The 16323-nt window shown below is 45.7% G+C and overlaps 1 protein-coding gene across 2 annotated transcripts in view; it reads right to left on the reverse strand.

Moving 5' to 3' along the window:
- DDX39B (DExD-box helicase 39B) overlaps positions 1-16163 on the reverse strand; it is a 32238-nt gene extending 16075 nt beyond the window's left edge. Inside the window, exons 1-6 of one of the 2 annotated variants that reach the window (XM_066581082.1) lie at positions 16079-16163; positions 11112-11350; positions 9542-9669; positions 9226-9318; positions 8342-8525; positions 7946-8064 (exon numbers count right to left, since the gene is read on the reverse strand). In XM_066581082.1, coding sequence (XP_066437179.1) covers positions 7946-8064; positions 8342-8525; positions 9226-9318; positions 9542-9669; positions 11112-11322 — 735 coding nt within the window. In that variant the 5' untranslated portion in view covers positions 11323-11350; positions 16079-16163. The remainder of the gene's footprint in view (positions 1-7945; positions 8065-8341; positions 8526-9225; positions 9319-9541; positions 9670-11111; positions 11351-16078) is intronic. The other variant, XM_066581083.1, reaches the window with a different exon arrangement.
- Between the last annotated feature and the right edge of the window lie 160 nt (positions 16164-16323).

Raw genomic sequence — 16323 nt, forward strand, 5'->3', positions numbered from 1 at the left:
GCGGGGAGCTCAATTGACTACTATGGGCAACTGCTTCACAATAGCTCTGCACCGGTTCTTTCCCTGGGAAGTCATCAATTACCCATAGTGTAACCTAAAGGGTTTCTTTGCCGGGAATATCCTTATTGGCATAGTAGCAGCTTCCTCTAGATAAGGTCATTTACCTACAAGTGGACCAGGGGTAACATTTCCACAATTAACACTATAATTTTCAGGGTAAAACTTAAAGGCGTTACTCTATGAAGAACATTTATGACCTGATAACGTATGATTGTTGGAGCTCCACCGATTATGGATTAGGTTGGAGTCTAAGTCTGCATGTAGTTTCCATCATTCTTATTGACTTTCAATATGGTTGCAGTTTGCATGTCCAACCGCTACTCCACTCAACTCCTCCTCAATGCGGGCATGTAAAGAGTAGAAATGGGGGAATAGTGACTGGTCAGGGTCCCATGTATCCTGTGAAAGGGATAGACAATTTCTACCAAGTGGTTTGGATTTTGAGGACTTTATGGAATTTACAAATACAACAATAAAGTGTCCCATCAGGTTTCTTATCCGAGGACAGCATTAGACAGGAGACCCGAAGATCAAGGATATATAGTTTCTGCGAGTCCGGCTTCCTCCCCCACCTGCACATAGAGAAAGCTTGCAGCACTTGCTTCCTCTACTAGACATATGAAGAGATTAACAGGATCTCCTGAAGGAGTTTACAAAAAAGGAAAAGGGCTCACAGGCCACAGGTTTCCTCTACAGGCAGGCGGACAGGAGTGAGGAAGCAGGACTCACAGGCCACAGGTTTCCTCTAGGGGCAGGCGGACAGGAGTGAGGAAGCAGGACTCACAGGCCACAGGTTTCCTCTACGGGCAGGCGGACATGGATGTGGAAGCAGGACTCACAGGCCACAGGTTTCCTCTACAGGCAGGCGGACAGGGGTGGGGAAGCAGGACTCACATGCCACAGGTTTCCTCTAGGGGCAGGTGGACAGGAGTGGGGAAGCAGGACTCACAGGCCACAGGTTTCCTCTAGGGGCAGGCGGACAGGAGTGGGGAAGCAGGACTCACAGGCCACAGGTTTCCTCTACAGGCAGGCGGACAGGGGTGGGGAAGCAGGAATCACAGGCCACAGGTTTCCTCTACAGGCAGGCGGACAGGGGTGGGGAAGCAGGAATCACAGGCCACAGGTTTCCTCTATGGGCAGGCAGACAGACAAGGGTGGGGAAGCAGGACTCATAGGCCAAAGGTTTCCTCTATGGGCAGGCAGACAGACAAGGGTGGGGAAGCAGGACTCATAGGCCAAAGGTTTCCTCTATGGGCAGGCAGACAGACAATGGTGGGGAAGCAGGACTCACAGGCCACAGGTTTACTCTATGGGCAGGCAGACATGGGTGGGGAAGCAGGGCCCACAGTTTTCCTCTATGGACAGAGGTGGGGAAGCAGAACTCACAAGCGACCCTCTACATGCAGGCCGGGGAAAGCAGGACACTCATCTCCGAGCTAGCAGGGTCAGCTTCTGTCATTTGCTGCCCTCACATAGAGGCTTAAAAAATCTACTACAAGTCACTGCCAACCCTAGAAGAAAAACATTATTTATGCCTTAATCTATTATGCGAGATGCCATCTTAACCTGTGAAAGAAAGGGTACAACTTATAAAATAAGTGGTTACCAAATGCACTCTTCAAGGTGTACATTTTCTATACATGCGCTCACAATTTGACACAGTATGGTACAAGCCGCTACTACAACAAACTCAGTTCAACAGTTCCTTACTAATGAACATTTTCCATCAATCCTTCTCATTCACGGAGGATTAAAAAGAAACCAAATACGGTACCAGTTAGAGGATTAGAGGAAGCTTTGGCACACAAAGCACTAATTGTTCTGCTGAATCGCTACTTGGTGTTATCAATGCAATTGGCTGTAATTATGAGAAGGCATGTAGAAAAATGTCAAAGTGCAATCTCGTATCACTAACTACAGGTCCAAGGAAAAGCAAATGTTGTACATGCCTCTTTAACAATTACGACATCTTCTGATCACAAGAATAGAATAAAGGTGCTTTTAGACAAAACGATTATTACATGCAAACGAGCGAAAAGTGAACGATAATCGTTCAGTCTAAATAGGAGCCAACGACAGAACAATAATAGTTGACTTTTTGCTCGTCCACTTTATGCGGGCATGAAAATAATCGTTGGCTCATTCACTAATCATTCTGTTTAAACAGAAATTGGTCAGTCGTTCTCATTCACTTATACAGAGAATGTGAATGCCTGAATGATTTCTCGTTTGTACGAGCCAACGATGTATCTGCTGTATAAACAGGTCACCTGAGTAAACAAGTGAACTCAGACGTCATTCGCTCGTTCACACGATAATCGGCTCTTCTAAAAGGACCCTTAGACTTCCTCTAATCTCCTGAGAGCCGTACCGTGTATGGCTACCCAATGGTATATAGTACAAAATAAACAGCCAAAAATTAGCATTTCAGGCATCTAACAGCAGCCGGTTAACGGCAAGCATTACTGGGTTGATCCAAATATTCCTGAATCGTCTTTCATTAGAAGCAAATTACCAATATGCACAGAAGTTAACATGCATCTCCATCACATGCATGCCTTTCATATGCTAAGGATCTATAGATGATGTCTTCCTTCCAGGGCTGGATAAATCCCAGGAGCCAGGTAGTCAGTACATCAAGAAAGTAGCCACTCGTGCCTTTTTTCAGGTAGTTTTCTATTAGAGTCCTCTTGGACTGCCATATATTCAGGCTGTGTACTGTCCATGTATTCCACTGACAGCCTATAGCCTCATCATAGTCTATGAGGTTAATCACACCGACCAACAGTCTGTGTTGGGGAAATTGCTGCATGTCCTCTTGTCCATGGACAATAGGACATACAATGTGCAGGATCTGAGACAGCAAACTGACATGTATGCATTCGCTGAATAGTTGCTCCCCAGTTCTTCAGGCACAATTTGCATCTGAGTATGGCCTACTGTACATGGGTTGTCTCATGGAGAGGTATATGAGCTACTAGCACAACCCTTGCAGACCGAGCCCTTCCACGTATTAGAAGTTCACCATTCATATGAATGGCTGCCATGAAATACTTCATACATGGCCAGCTGGCCATGGGATGGGCTTCAAAACAGATGTCTGGCTACCAAAAAAAGAAAGAAAAAAAATAAATCAGGCTCTTAAATTCAACACTAATTTGTCCAGCCCTGGATTACAACACCCTCATGCCATCGCTGTTATGAGCATCTAGCAAAAGAACAGCAGGCAAAGAATGGAGACATTTATATGGAATCTGCTAGACAATTGTAAGCCACATATCGCCAACACTCAAGAGAACCCGTCAGCCCTCCCTAATTTACATCTACTCAATGTCGTTTCATAGATTAGAACCCCAGCGGACCTTTCATTACAACTTTGTGTTGTGTCGTTTCTCCATTATTCCTCATGGAAATGCGAGTAGATTGATAACCGGGTATGACTGAGGCCTTTGTTGGTGGGGTATGTCCCAACACCGACTGATGACGAGCCTCACTGACTAGGGGAATGGTAACAGCTTTTAATTTATTTCTACATTGTCAAGAGGAACAACCAAGGAACAGCACAACGCAGTTATAGCAATGCTTGGAGCGTCATTTGTGATTTGTAATGTTATTTCATCAAATTGATATGTCCAGAGTGATGACAAGTCCCGTATAAAGCACAAATATTTACCCTACATCTGGACAGGAGCCATCATTACAACCCCCCCATAAACAGTCCCATTCTCACTGGATAAGAGGAGCATTAAAAGGACTTGTCCAGTTGTAAACGGATTATGGTCTAGCCTCAGAACAGGTTATCAATAGTAGATCAGCAGGGGTCGGCTGCTGGGGATCTGGGCGATGAGCTGTTCTCTGGGGAGGTGTGCTCATGCACTGAGCTGATTTCTGCAGGAAGCAGACAACTATTTCCACTGCAGTAGCCAGACTTGGTAAAGAGAAAGGGAACTTTACCTGTAATGTTAAGCCTGGCCACTGCAGTGGGAACGGAGCTGTCTGCTCCCTGCAGAAATCAGCTCAGCACACTGGTGCCAGAGAACAACTGATCAGTGGGGGTCCTAGTTGGAAGACCCCTGCTGCTCTACTGCTGATGACCCGTACTGAGGCTAGACCATAATCAGTTTAAAGGAGTTTCCAATAGTAAAAAGGTCTTGTCTGGAACTACAAAAATAGTGCCTGCTGTGTTTTTAGAAACAGCACCACAACAGTCCATAGGCTGTGTCTGGTACTGCACCTGATCCCCATTCAAGTGAATGTGTAGCTGAAGTGCAATACCAGAGACAACGCATGGAGAGGTGTGGCGCTGTTTCTGAAAACACAGCAGACACTTTAATCCTGAACAACCCCTTAAGGCTGTGTTCACATGTGGTGGCTTTTGGTGCGGATCCGCAGCAGACTTCCCGTCATAATCTGCATCAATTCCACTACATGTAAACATACCCTCAGTCAGTAGATGGCTACTTAATAAAACCACTATAACGTTATGCTGTTCGGGTCTCTCCTGCTCATTCTATACTAAACGATAACATCACACAACACTCCTGGAACCTACAATACACACTCCATTCGTTTCAGTGGGGCTCACAGAAATGGTAGAGTTCTTGTACTCATCCATCTCCGACAGCCCCAATGAAAATGAATGCAGCGCAGCATCTACACATGGCCATTGCTCTATTTAAATTGCTCCTCACTGCAGTGTAGAGGCGTACAATAAGGAGCGAGAAACACGGGACCCCTCTTAGAATCGATGGGACCTCAGGAGAGACCTCCAACGATCAGACTTTTATCACTTATCCCATCACAAGATCGACTTCCAAGTTCAGAGGTTCCAGATATCTGTGCACGAGTAAATCACATATACCATACAACATGCATGCAAATATATACAGATAAATACAAAATGTACACCTTGATTTACAGTCACATATGTATGGAATTGCCTTGTAACGAAACAGAACTGATTAACGAAGTAAGGTGGAAGGCAAATGCCTGTTGGTTGCATGAACAATTCTATACATATGCATGTACCCAGCAAGTCTCAGACAAAGCACATTCACATACAGGAAATTCAGACATTAGATGCGAGAAAGAAGACAGACAGGAAGCATAGAGATGGGTCCTACACTCCTCCCAGGAACAAGCTGCCCCTCCATTTCACCCTCTTTATGAATCACTATTGCCATCTAGTTCCCACAGCTGATCACCGTTACCCTCACCCATATCTTTCTTCAGTAATGGCGATTTCTGGAGCCTTTTATAAAAGCTATAAATGCTCCATGAATAAAGCCGCCTCTCGGAGGATCTGGCTGTCCTTGTTCCAAGTATAGGCCTTATGGCTAAATAAAATGAAGCTGTGGTCGGTAACGCTGGATGATAAACCCGGATTCTACATTACTGCAGTGATCTCCAATCTGTGACTCTACAGCTGTAGTAAAACTGTGGAGAGCACTGGGCTATGTATCCTTTATAGAGGTTGTGCCAATATAGAAAGTTATTCCCTAACCATAAGACAGGGCTCTCATTTCAGATCAGTGGGAATCAAAGCACTGGGACCCCCTTGTTGATGCTGAGAACAAGGTCACAGAAATTCCTGCATGAATGAAGCAGCCGTTGCACATGTGCTCTACTGCTCCATTCATTACAATGGGAGCGCAGGAAATTGCCAAGCACTTGAACTCTGCCATGTCCTGCAGTCCCAGCGATATGACTGAAGTGGCAGCGCACAAGTGCAACTGATGCTCCATTCATGTGAGGACCCTTTGACAGCTCTATTCTCAGAATCGGTGGGGTCCCAGCGGTCAGACCCCCACCAATCTGAAAATGATCGCCTATCCTGTGAATATGGGGTAACCTATCTTGGCACAACCCCTTTAAAAAGAGTTTTCCAACTTTTAGCTGTTTTGCTGCAGTAAGCAGACAGCACAGTATATTAAACATTGGCCCAGGATGGTACTGCAGGCCCATTCACTTCAATAGGACTCCGCCTGCAGTACCAACCCGGGCCACTGTGCAGTGTATGGATCTGTCTGCTTCCTGAGGCAAAACAGCTAGAAGTGGGAAAACTCCTTTAAGTTCCCCATTTATACAGCCAACTGATTACCAGTGACAATTTGCACATTGTGCATCTATCTCTGCAATGCAAAAACTCACCATTCCCTCGCACAAAGGGGCAAAGGAAAAAGTGACAACTAAATATGCCACATAGAAAAAAATAGACATTGAAGAAAAAAAATTGTGACTACTCTGGATCCATCCAAGAGTATCTACATCAAATATAGTAAAATTACTTTAATCCACCATCAACAGGACCAGACGGGAGTCAGATACTAGAATGGGATTATCAGGTGAACGGAAATATACTTCTAAGAATAAAAATACAACCAGGAAGACAAGCAGCCCAAATACAATAGTCAGTGGAGTCTTCCTCTTTTCTTTCTCCTAACACCCTTACGGTCCTTTTACACGAGATGACTGTCGGCCATATTAGCGCCCAACAACTGTCACTCCTGTGCTTTACACAGCAGCTCTAGTCGTTTTGTGAATGGAGGCTTGGGATCGTTCCAGCATGCCCACTTCCATTCATAGTAATCAGACAATCGCTCAAAGATTGACCAACTCCTGTTTACACAGCTCGACAGTTGCTTGGTTTTTAGTTCTGCTAAAAACCAAATGACTGACAAGTGAGCAATTTGTCGCTCTGATGGCAGCCACTTGTACAGGGGACAACTATCGCCAAATTCGGTGTTTCCAGCAATAATTCAAATGATAATCGCCCCGTGTAAAGCTACCTTAACAGTCAGGTCCCAGGATACCAGATGTTGGATCAAAGTAATTTAACAATACAAAAAAGAAAAAAAAATCCAGCTGAAAATCCAAAGTGAAAAAAAAAGTAAAAAAAAAAAAAAAGACACAATCAAAAAATGTAATTAAAAAAATTGTGTCTAGGATAGTAAAAAATAAATAAAAAAAAGTAATAATGGATGTAAAGGCTACGGTTGCCAAAAAGTAGGGCACTACAAATGAGCCTGCTTGCATAAAATCAGGCAGCATGCTCACTGCACTACTGTTGAGGGGGGGGAAATGCAACAATGAAAGCGATGGCACGTTCGGTATTGCGGGCTGGAGACTTACTAGTGTGGCTTGTGGTGTGATGTCCTATGGATTTAGGTGACAATTTTACTGCGCCATATGGTAATTAGAGTGTGACATTTCTACGGATGTCAGGAGACATTGCTATGTATGCTGAGAGATGTCAGGAGTGGTCAGTATGTTTTCAGTGGCCACATGAGTCATTTACTTGCATTATGCTTGTGCTGCATTATCATGAGGCTGTTAGTGTATCCCTTGTGTTGTGATTGTGCATCACACAGGTATAGGCAGTTAAGTCACACAGGACTGGATACGTTATCCTGTGTAGTGTAGCACAAGTGTTGGTGTATTTTAACTGCGCCAATTTAATAATATGTGATACTGTTGGTGGTGTATCACAAAGAAATCTGACCACAGTGACCCTTTTATCACTTGGGTGATGACTTTTCACCCCTATAACTAGAGGAAAATTCTGACTAAATTAGGAATATTGTAAAAAATTGTGCAAAGGTTGCATGAAGCTTGATGTGTGCAACACACCTGGCTTTTGTGCCACATAAAAATAAAATAAAAACCTAGCTCTCGTGACACTGATGATTCTATGAGGGGTGGGGAAGAGAGCAGAGGTAAGCCCATGTGCTTGATCGGTCTTGGGTCACGACAGGACTGAGGCTAGACCCAGACCCTTGGCTTGCAGATTGGTTTCAGCGACACCTCTTTTGTAGTAATTTCAGGCAGGGGCTGCTGGAGGGATGATGCAGGAGGAGGAGAAGGGATGTGAAGAGGTGGTTATTACATCTTGCATGAATTTGCGGCAGACTGGGCGAATCTCCTTGCTCAGGGTAGCGCTGAACATCATAACCTGCTTCTCATGAGGGGTCATACGGAAAATTTCTTGAACATCTCTGCGCATATCTGTAAGAGATTGCAAAATATAGAAAAACACAATAAACCTTTAGTGTTAGCCCACTAACATCAGGATGCAGAAATGTAAATAGTCGCACTAAACACAAACGATAAAGCAGGAGGAGCTGCAAAGCAATCCATTATTTCTGGGTAGCAAGTTACATTGCAGAAAATGACACAAGTGTTCTGCAAGTTGCATCATGTAACATCACACAAGGGTGAGATTGCTCTAATCTAAAGAACACAAGCATCAGAATGTTTTTGCTTCTAACAAGCCCTCACTCACCTAACTGCTCTAACATCTTGTCACATTCATCCAAGATAAAGTGTTTGATGTGTTTGAGATTTAGGTTCTTGTTTTTCGCCAGCCCCAGAATTCGACCTGGGGTGCCCACCACAATATGGGGGCAGCTCTTCTTTAGAACGTCCTCATCCTTCTTAACAGAAAGGCCGCCAAAAAACACTGCCACCTGGTGGAACAAAATGATAGAAGGTGACAGGTGTGTGAGGTCAAAGCACATAACTGTGAAGATAACGAGACAGAGAAAAGCAGTTCAATACAATGTCACAGTAAAATAGGTGAAGGAAATTATCTAAATTTCATTTGCATATCTTGAATTGAGTTTAGTTCTCAAAGGGAACCAGTCATCACCTTTGAGTCCCCTATACTACCTGTTTAGTCCCCTATAAATATAGGTCTCGAGTACGGTCCTGTCTTTTGTATTCAATGACGGTTTCCTGTCATTTCCAGAAAACTACTGGGAAGAAACCCACTGCTGAAATTGAAAGTCAATATACAGTGCATGGAGAATAGCCCTCTAGGACTACACTGGTGGGATCAGAGGAACACAACACGCTGAAAAGACTGATGATAGTCCAGAATCCACCAAAAAAGGATATTTGTGGCTACAAAAGGTGAACAAGTGAGCCTAATATACCAAGCAGACCCAGACCGGAAGTTACACTATGCAAGGATCCCCAATATAACGTTAGCATGAACTGAACTACTACCACAAGAGACCAAATGATATCCTTTATGAGTCAAGGAATCTCGAGTCCCAGAAAGTTCCTGGTAAGCCCAGCCCAAATGTGACCGCAGGGCCGAAGGGTGATTATACCTGTAAAAATCCAAGTTTGGTAGAGATAACAATTAGGAGATGATCCAATTACCTTAACAGATGGCATGTATTTTGAGAATCGTTCATACTCTTTGCTGATCTGGAAGGCCAGCTCTCGGATGTGACACATGACTAAGACAGAAACCTGCAAGGAAAAAAAAAATCATTAGTGTTATTACAGAAATGCACAGGAGTCATGACATTATCACACAACATATGATATGGTGCCCTAGTAGATCATAACAGAGTTGTGGTACCTAAATGCTGTAACCGTCTCACTTACAAACCAACCATCTTATGTAATATTAAACAATTACAAATGAAGTGGTAGGAATCTTAGTTGCCCATTCTGAGAAAACCTTGCTTACCTGTCCTGTGATGGGTTCCAGCTGCTGTAATGTGGCCAAGACAAACACTGCGGTTTTCCCCATGCCAGACTTTGCCTGACACAGAACATCCATGCCCAGAATGGCTTGAGGGATACACTCATGTTGTACTGCAAAAAGGAACGAGATTTCACATCAGCCTGGCAGTGATCAGGACACAATCTACACTGTTCACAAATGCTGGTGATATTTCCCGGCGGAATTGGCTGTGGACAATCTGCAGAATTTTACAGTACCGTAGCATTTTACGTAGCGTCACGGACGTATTAACTCGTGCAATACGCAGAGAACAGAACCCATAGATTTGAATGGGTTTTTTCACATGCATGTATTTGGCGTGTGCATTTTGGTCACGGAAAAAAAATATGCAGCATGTTAGATTTTCCTGTGCATTTCCGCAGAAAGAGAACATATTGAACTCATTACAGTAATTGGCCATTTCATAGGTTGAGAGAGTCGGTGTGTGTTTTTTTGCTCACACATGAAGTACAGTAAAATATGTGGATGCGGGCACAAATATGCAACGCCCATTCAGCAAAAACGTAAACTAATACGCTTACGCTCATGTATGGTATGTTCACACGATGGGATTTTTGCCACGGAAGCTACCCAGATTATGTGTCAAATCTGCATCGCATTACATTTAAATGGAATTTGCACCATATTCTATCCAGCACAGATTTCAAATCTGCATGCAGAAAAAAAAAGGGGCATGTCACTTCCTGATGCGGATTTTGCGCCTCTCCACACAGAATCTCAGGGCTCACGCTGCGTACATATGCAGAGAAATAGAGCATGCTGCCTTTAATTCTTCTTGCAGATCGATACGCAGGGTCTACAGTCTATTGACTTTCATTGACTCCATTCACCACATATCATATGTCCGTGCCCATGTGATACGCAGTAAAAACACGATCGTGGACAGGAGCCCTTAAGGGGAACATGCAGTTTTCAAATGGGTTACATGTATAGCAACTTCAGGACCTTTTACTACATCAAAGAGGTATACATTAGGAATATTCCCTACATATGCCTCCAATGTGTCTGTAGGCCCTTATGTACATAGCGGATGTCAAAACCAAGTGTCCTTTTGGCATGTTGATTAGGTATGCATTGTCATAACTTTACTTTTAATGTATAGGAAAGTGTAGTCTACGATCGTTCAATTTCCTTACTTTTCATGTGAGCCTAAAGAAACATTTTCCAGCAGGGAAATCATCGAAGAGCCACAATAACAAAAGAGTACTCTACAGTTCCCCATGACATGTACAAAAAGGCCTGACATATCGTATAGTAGCGTCTGCAGACAGCCATCGTCATGGAGGGCCGCCTGGTTGACCGTGCCATGGACCTTGTTGCACCTGCAGCTTAAAGTTGCTATCAAGAGCAAGACACTGAGTACCAAAAGCGGTGGTCTGCTTAGAACCGGCTCTGCAGATGTGGCCAGGTATTAGTATCTGCAATTGTTCTATATATCCGAAAAGGGTTTCTCTGCTGCACGGAGCTACCGCACAGCAGCACAGGGGTCTTACTGTAATGTCGGTCCTCTCACCTTCTGACGGGTGCTCAAACCCGCAGTCCACAATAGCACGAAGCAACTCAGGTTTTAGCAGAAAATCTCTAAATCCGGAGCTGTGAATAGACACGTAGGATCCCTTCATCTCCTTCTTGGGGGTAATATCCGGAGCATCGGCCCCGGCCTGGTTGTCAACCTCGTCATCTTCGTAATCCAACAGCTCGTTGTCCACATCTGTTTCTGCCATGTTCAATTCAATCGTCCAGCTGAAGGATCTAGAATATAAAGGCTGCCGGTTAGATAAGTGCAGAGGGGAACGTGTAGAGGCCACGTCACTACTGGAGTGCATGACTATTTACACAGGGATCACCTCGGCCTCGCATCTCATGGATAGGGCAGGAGGTTAATAGAGAATAAATAGCAGGACTGTAAGGCCGGTGTCACACGAGCTTATGCATATCTGCGTGCACAAATGAGTTTTCTTTTTTACTGTACTTTATACGCAATGACGCTCCCAGCCATTGAAATGGCCAATTAGTGTACTGCATGCAAGAAGTGTTCTTGTCCTGCGCAAATGCAGAAGAAAATACAGCATGCTGGGTTTTTTTCTGCAGCGCAATTGTGCAGTAAAATACACGCTTGTGCACAAAGCCAATGAAATCAGTGGACTCTATTTTCATGCACAAATATGGCTGTGTGGCACAGACCCAAGGCGGTCTATACACTGCGCTCTTCTATTCAGTGCAGCCTCTGCCCCGGTTCCATCTTCTATGGGGCGTTACACAGGATGGACTCTGGATGGCACCACAGGGATCAATATGCGAGTCCCAGACATCTTTGGTTTCCGTCTGTCACTCTTTTAAATGGGAGAGAAAAGTACAAAGGATGCGCCTTACTACAGACAGGAAAAAAGGGCTTGTCCAAGTGATTTTTTTTTTTTTCAACCCACAGGTGATTGGGAAAACCACTGAGGTCTGTGACTGACTGCAGCCATCTATGAGAATGTGCCATGCACAGTGGGGTCCAGAACGGGTGAGAATATATGTATACAGTGCCCAACATTTTATTTGCCCACTACTCCAGGACCATCTTTGTTTAGAGCAACCCTCCAAGCCCCGACAAACAAAAGTGGCCACTGCGCATGTGGACAGCACTGACCAATCAAGGCTGGTGTAGTATCCTAGACTAATGATGCAAACTAATCTAGTGTGCATAAGGCAGTCAGAGAAGCTGGTGCGGCCATCTTTGTTTCTCCAGAAGCTAAAGGCCTCCCTCACACAGGCATTTTTGTACAGAGTTTAGCAAGTCAGCAAGCTCTGATTGGCTGAGACAGTCAATGAATGGCTGTGATTGGGCTTCGAGCCAGCGCCGAGAACCAATCACAGCAATCTATTGCTGGAGGTGGGGTTCTCAAACCTCGCTTACAGCAATAGATCATCTGTCAGTGCAGGGGAAGCCTGGAGCAGCGGCAGAGATCAGCGGCCCGGAACCAGACGGCACCTGCTAGGTGAGTATCGATTTTTTTTTTCCAGCTGTGCTCAAAACGCTGGCTGACGCATTCCAGTGCTGCTGAAACCGGGCCCAATCTGCAGTAAATGCAGCATTGAAAAATGCTGTGTTTCTGCAAACGCCTGTGTGAGAGGCCTGAGGAAGCGTTCACGTTGTGAAAACCCCAGCAATCCCACTTTGTGAAACCTCTACGGCCCCACCTTGGGGTTTTTTGCAGTGGAAATTCAGCAAACCGGCAGGTTAGCGTTACAGTAGTAGGCCGCTCTCACACATGAACGCGGCCGACAGCATGTTTTACTGCACCCCATTATTGTGATGGGTGATTAGGTACACTAAACGGCCAAGTACAGAACAGACTACGCTCTGAAGCGCCACGATCGAGCAGGTCTGCGAGGCCCTTATTGATTTCAATCGGAGCGTTATACTGCGATTAACACGGCGTTCAAAACGCAACATTAATCGGGGTAAAAAGCGCCCGTGTGAGAGCGGCCTTACAGCAGGAAATCCACTATGTTTTATCCCTCTACATGTGAGCAGGATGTTTTAATCCCATTCACTTTAATAGTAAATGTTTCCGCAATGTGTGAATGCAGCCTAACGGGGGCGCCCGGTATTTTACCATTGATGATCTATCCTCAGTCGATTGGCAGGGATCTGTGCAGATGGCACTCGAACCAAACAGTACTGTCCCTATTGCAGTGGTACGGTTTGGTACTGCGGTCATTCAATGCAATAACACCCCAAGCCACGGACGGCGCTATCTGTTTCTTGGCGCCTCAGACAAGCGTTTCAAAAGCCGTGATTTTAAAAGCTGTCTGCTCTAATTGAGAGCGTTTCAGTGAATTTTTAACGTACCTCCTCACCCATTGCAATGATGGGGTGCGTTAAAAAATACTGTCTAATGTGTTTGCAAACGCTGTAAACCGCTGCACTTTTAGAGACACCAGTGTGGGAGTGTCACAAAATGCCAAACGCGTGCTGTACGATTTTGGTACGGGAACTCTCCTAGACCAGGATGGAAGCTGCACATCCCCATTAATGGTGTCCATCCGACGGCGCCTGCTCCTGTCATAGGGCGGCTATGGCATTTTGTTTTTCACATTCTGGTGACGGAACAGCAAGAGGCCGGTGTGAGTCCTGCGTACGTATAACGGGGCACCAGAACACTCAGCTCCGCAGGCACCTCTACTAGCCTGCAGGGTTGGAGACCCTTTCGTCTGAATGGACGGCACATTTCAGGTTTTATGTAATCGAGTATTCGGATTTAAAAAATCAAGACAAAAAAATTTCCAAAAACCGGAACACCTCCCTAAATGCCATGTTTCAATACAAAAAAGGCTTTAACCATCCTTCCCCCTAAGGCCTCATGTCCACGGGGAAAATCAGGCCCGCTATGGATTCTCCATGGAGAATCTGCAGTGGGTCCCTCCTGCCCCGCGGACATGAGCGCTTAAAATAAGAATTAACTCACCTCTTGCCCGCTCCGGATCTTCTTTCTTCGGCCCGGTGGATGCGCAGGGTGACGTCGGTGGCGTGCCCCGCGCATGCGCTGGCCCGAAGAAAGAAGATCCGGCCGCGACGGAGAGAAGATGAAGCCGCGGCAAAGGGAAGATCCGGAGCGTGTGAGTAAATTCTGATTTTGGTCTCCCGCGGATCCGGACGGCTTCCATAGGCTTCACTAGAAGCCTGCGGGAACCGTCCCCGCGGGAGACCCGCACGACAATGGAGCATGGTCCGGATTTTTTCATGCTCCATTTTTAAAAAAATCACTTTTATTGACCATCCACGGGTATCTATCTACCTGCGGGTGGTCAATGCATCCCTACGGGGTGCGGATCCGCGGGCGGGTGATCCGCTGCGGATTTTAATTCTTCTTTTGCCCGTGGACATGAGGCCTAAATAGTAGGAGTATATTGAGTAGACTAATGGGTATAGGACTGCTGTAAAGGTTGTAATGTACAGAAATATAAATAACATAATACGGTTATGATGCTTCATGTGTTTTGGGTTTAATTAATAATAAATAAATATGTTTTCTGTTATTTTGGGCATAAAATAAATAAACATAAATAAATATATAAAATATGAAGATTATTGATACAAATCAGTGTAAACAGGGAGGTGTTCCGGTTTTCGGTGAATTGTTTCGCCTTGATTATAAGTCTACATACTCTATTACGTAAAACCTGAACTGTGCCTCCATTCAGACAGACAAGGCTCCGCCGCTGCAGGCGCCTCCACACACGGCGACAATCACCACACAATCTGCCGATCTGTAAAGTCACAGCAATTAAATGACGCACATTTTTCGCCGTCGCTTACGTGCAGTTCTTTTGCGTGTTCGTATTTTCCGCACATGACAAAGCTCCCCGCAGGGATCGCACCGCCGCTGTCCTTGCTGTGATTGGTCCGTGTGGAATAAAGAGCTGTAACTTTTACCTACAAATACCGTGGATGCCGCCTGCTGTAGTGGGTTGTATTTCGGCGCCGTTGCTTAGCGAAACAACGAATTACCAGTACATAATATTAATTGCGCATGGGCTGCGGGTCGGACGCCCCCGCTGACATCCATGGAGGCCGTCCATGCAGATTCCGCGGCACAATACAGCACGCTGCCATTTTTCTTCCGCAATCCAAAGCTGATGCAGACACAGGGGCACAGATCCCCGGGCGGCGTTACCACCTTACAACGGGCAAGTTACACGCAGCGGCACGGAAGCCATGTGAACAAGCGGCGGGACACTTTTCTTTCCCCCACAAACACAGATTTGCAATGCGTGTGGACAGGATCCGCGCCGTACGGACTAGAGGTGCGTTCAGACAGGGCGATTACGGGCACAAAAATAATAAATAAATAAAAATCGGTAAAACGTATAAATGTGAGCGATAAGCGTTCAGGTTAAAAGCGAACCGACGACCGACAAACATCGTTCGCTTCTCGTTCAGATGCAGTCGGCATAAAAATGAGCGCCGGCTCGTGGCCATCGCTGAATGAGAAGTTCAGGATTCCCGCCGACGATCTGCCGATCCCAACAGATCTCCAGCACGGTCCGCGTCTGGGCGCCACTTACGGCTACGGAACCGCGGCGACAGCGAAACCACGAATTACTGCAACGTTTGCAAATGAAAATCAGCGCAAATATATATATATATCCCAGCAGGGTGAAGAAACCCTGTGAGAAGCGCTGCCTGCTGTATCCCAGCCTCTGGGGAACTACAAGTCCCAGCCAGCCCTGTACATGCTGACAACTGCAGTGCCGAGTGCTGGGAAACACAGAGCAGCCATACGTGAGGTACTTTTCTCTTCAGAGGAGGAATATGGCGGCCAAGAACTGGAGACAGAGATAGGGAGTGAACAGGGGCGCCTCCATCTTGTCTTCCAGTCACCACTAAGGCTTCTCTGACAGGCGCAAAGTGAGGCCGGCTCCCGCGCTGTACCAGGCGAGCCCGCGGGGACGGGGCGATGGATCCGGCTGAGATTATATCCCTCTTACCTCACCCGTTATCCTTCTTCTCCAAAGGCGCCAACGTCAGGAATTCTACTTCCGGTGGGACAGCGCCGTCTGGTTGGCAAACTCGCTTTAGTAAGGCAAAGACCCTTCATCTCTGCCAACCAAAGCTGTCTTCGGTATGCCTGTCAGATTTCATTATTTTGAATTCTGTTTAACGCCCTCCGTTCACCGTAACAGCAGGTCTTCGCTTTCACCGTTTCATCCTAAAAGGTCCTATAATTTCTACG

This window comes from Eleutherodactylus coqui, chromosome 10, assembly GCF_035609145.1.
Source record: "Eleutherodactylus coqui strain aEleCoq1 chromosome 10, aEleCoq1.hap1, whole genome shotgun sequence".
NCBI classification, from domain to species: Eukaryota; Metazoa; Chordata; class Amphibia; order Anura; family Eleutherodactylidae; genus Eleutherodactylus; species Eleutherodactylus coqui.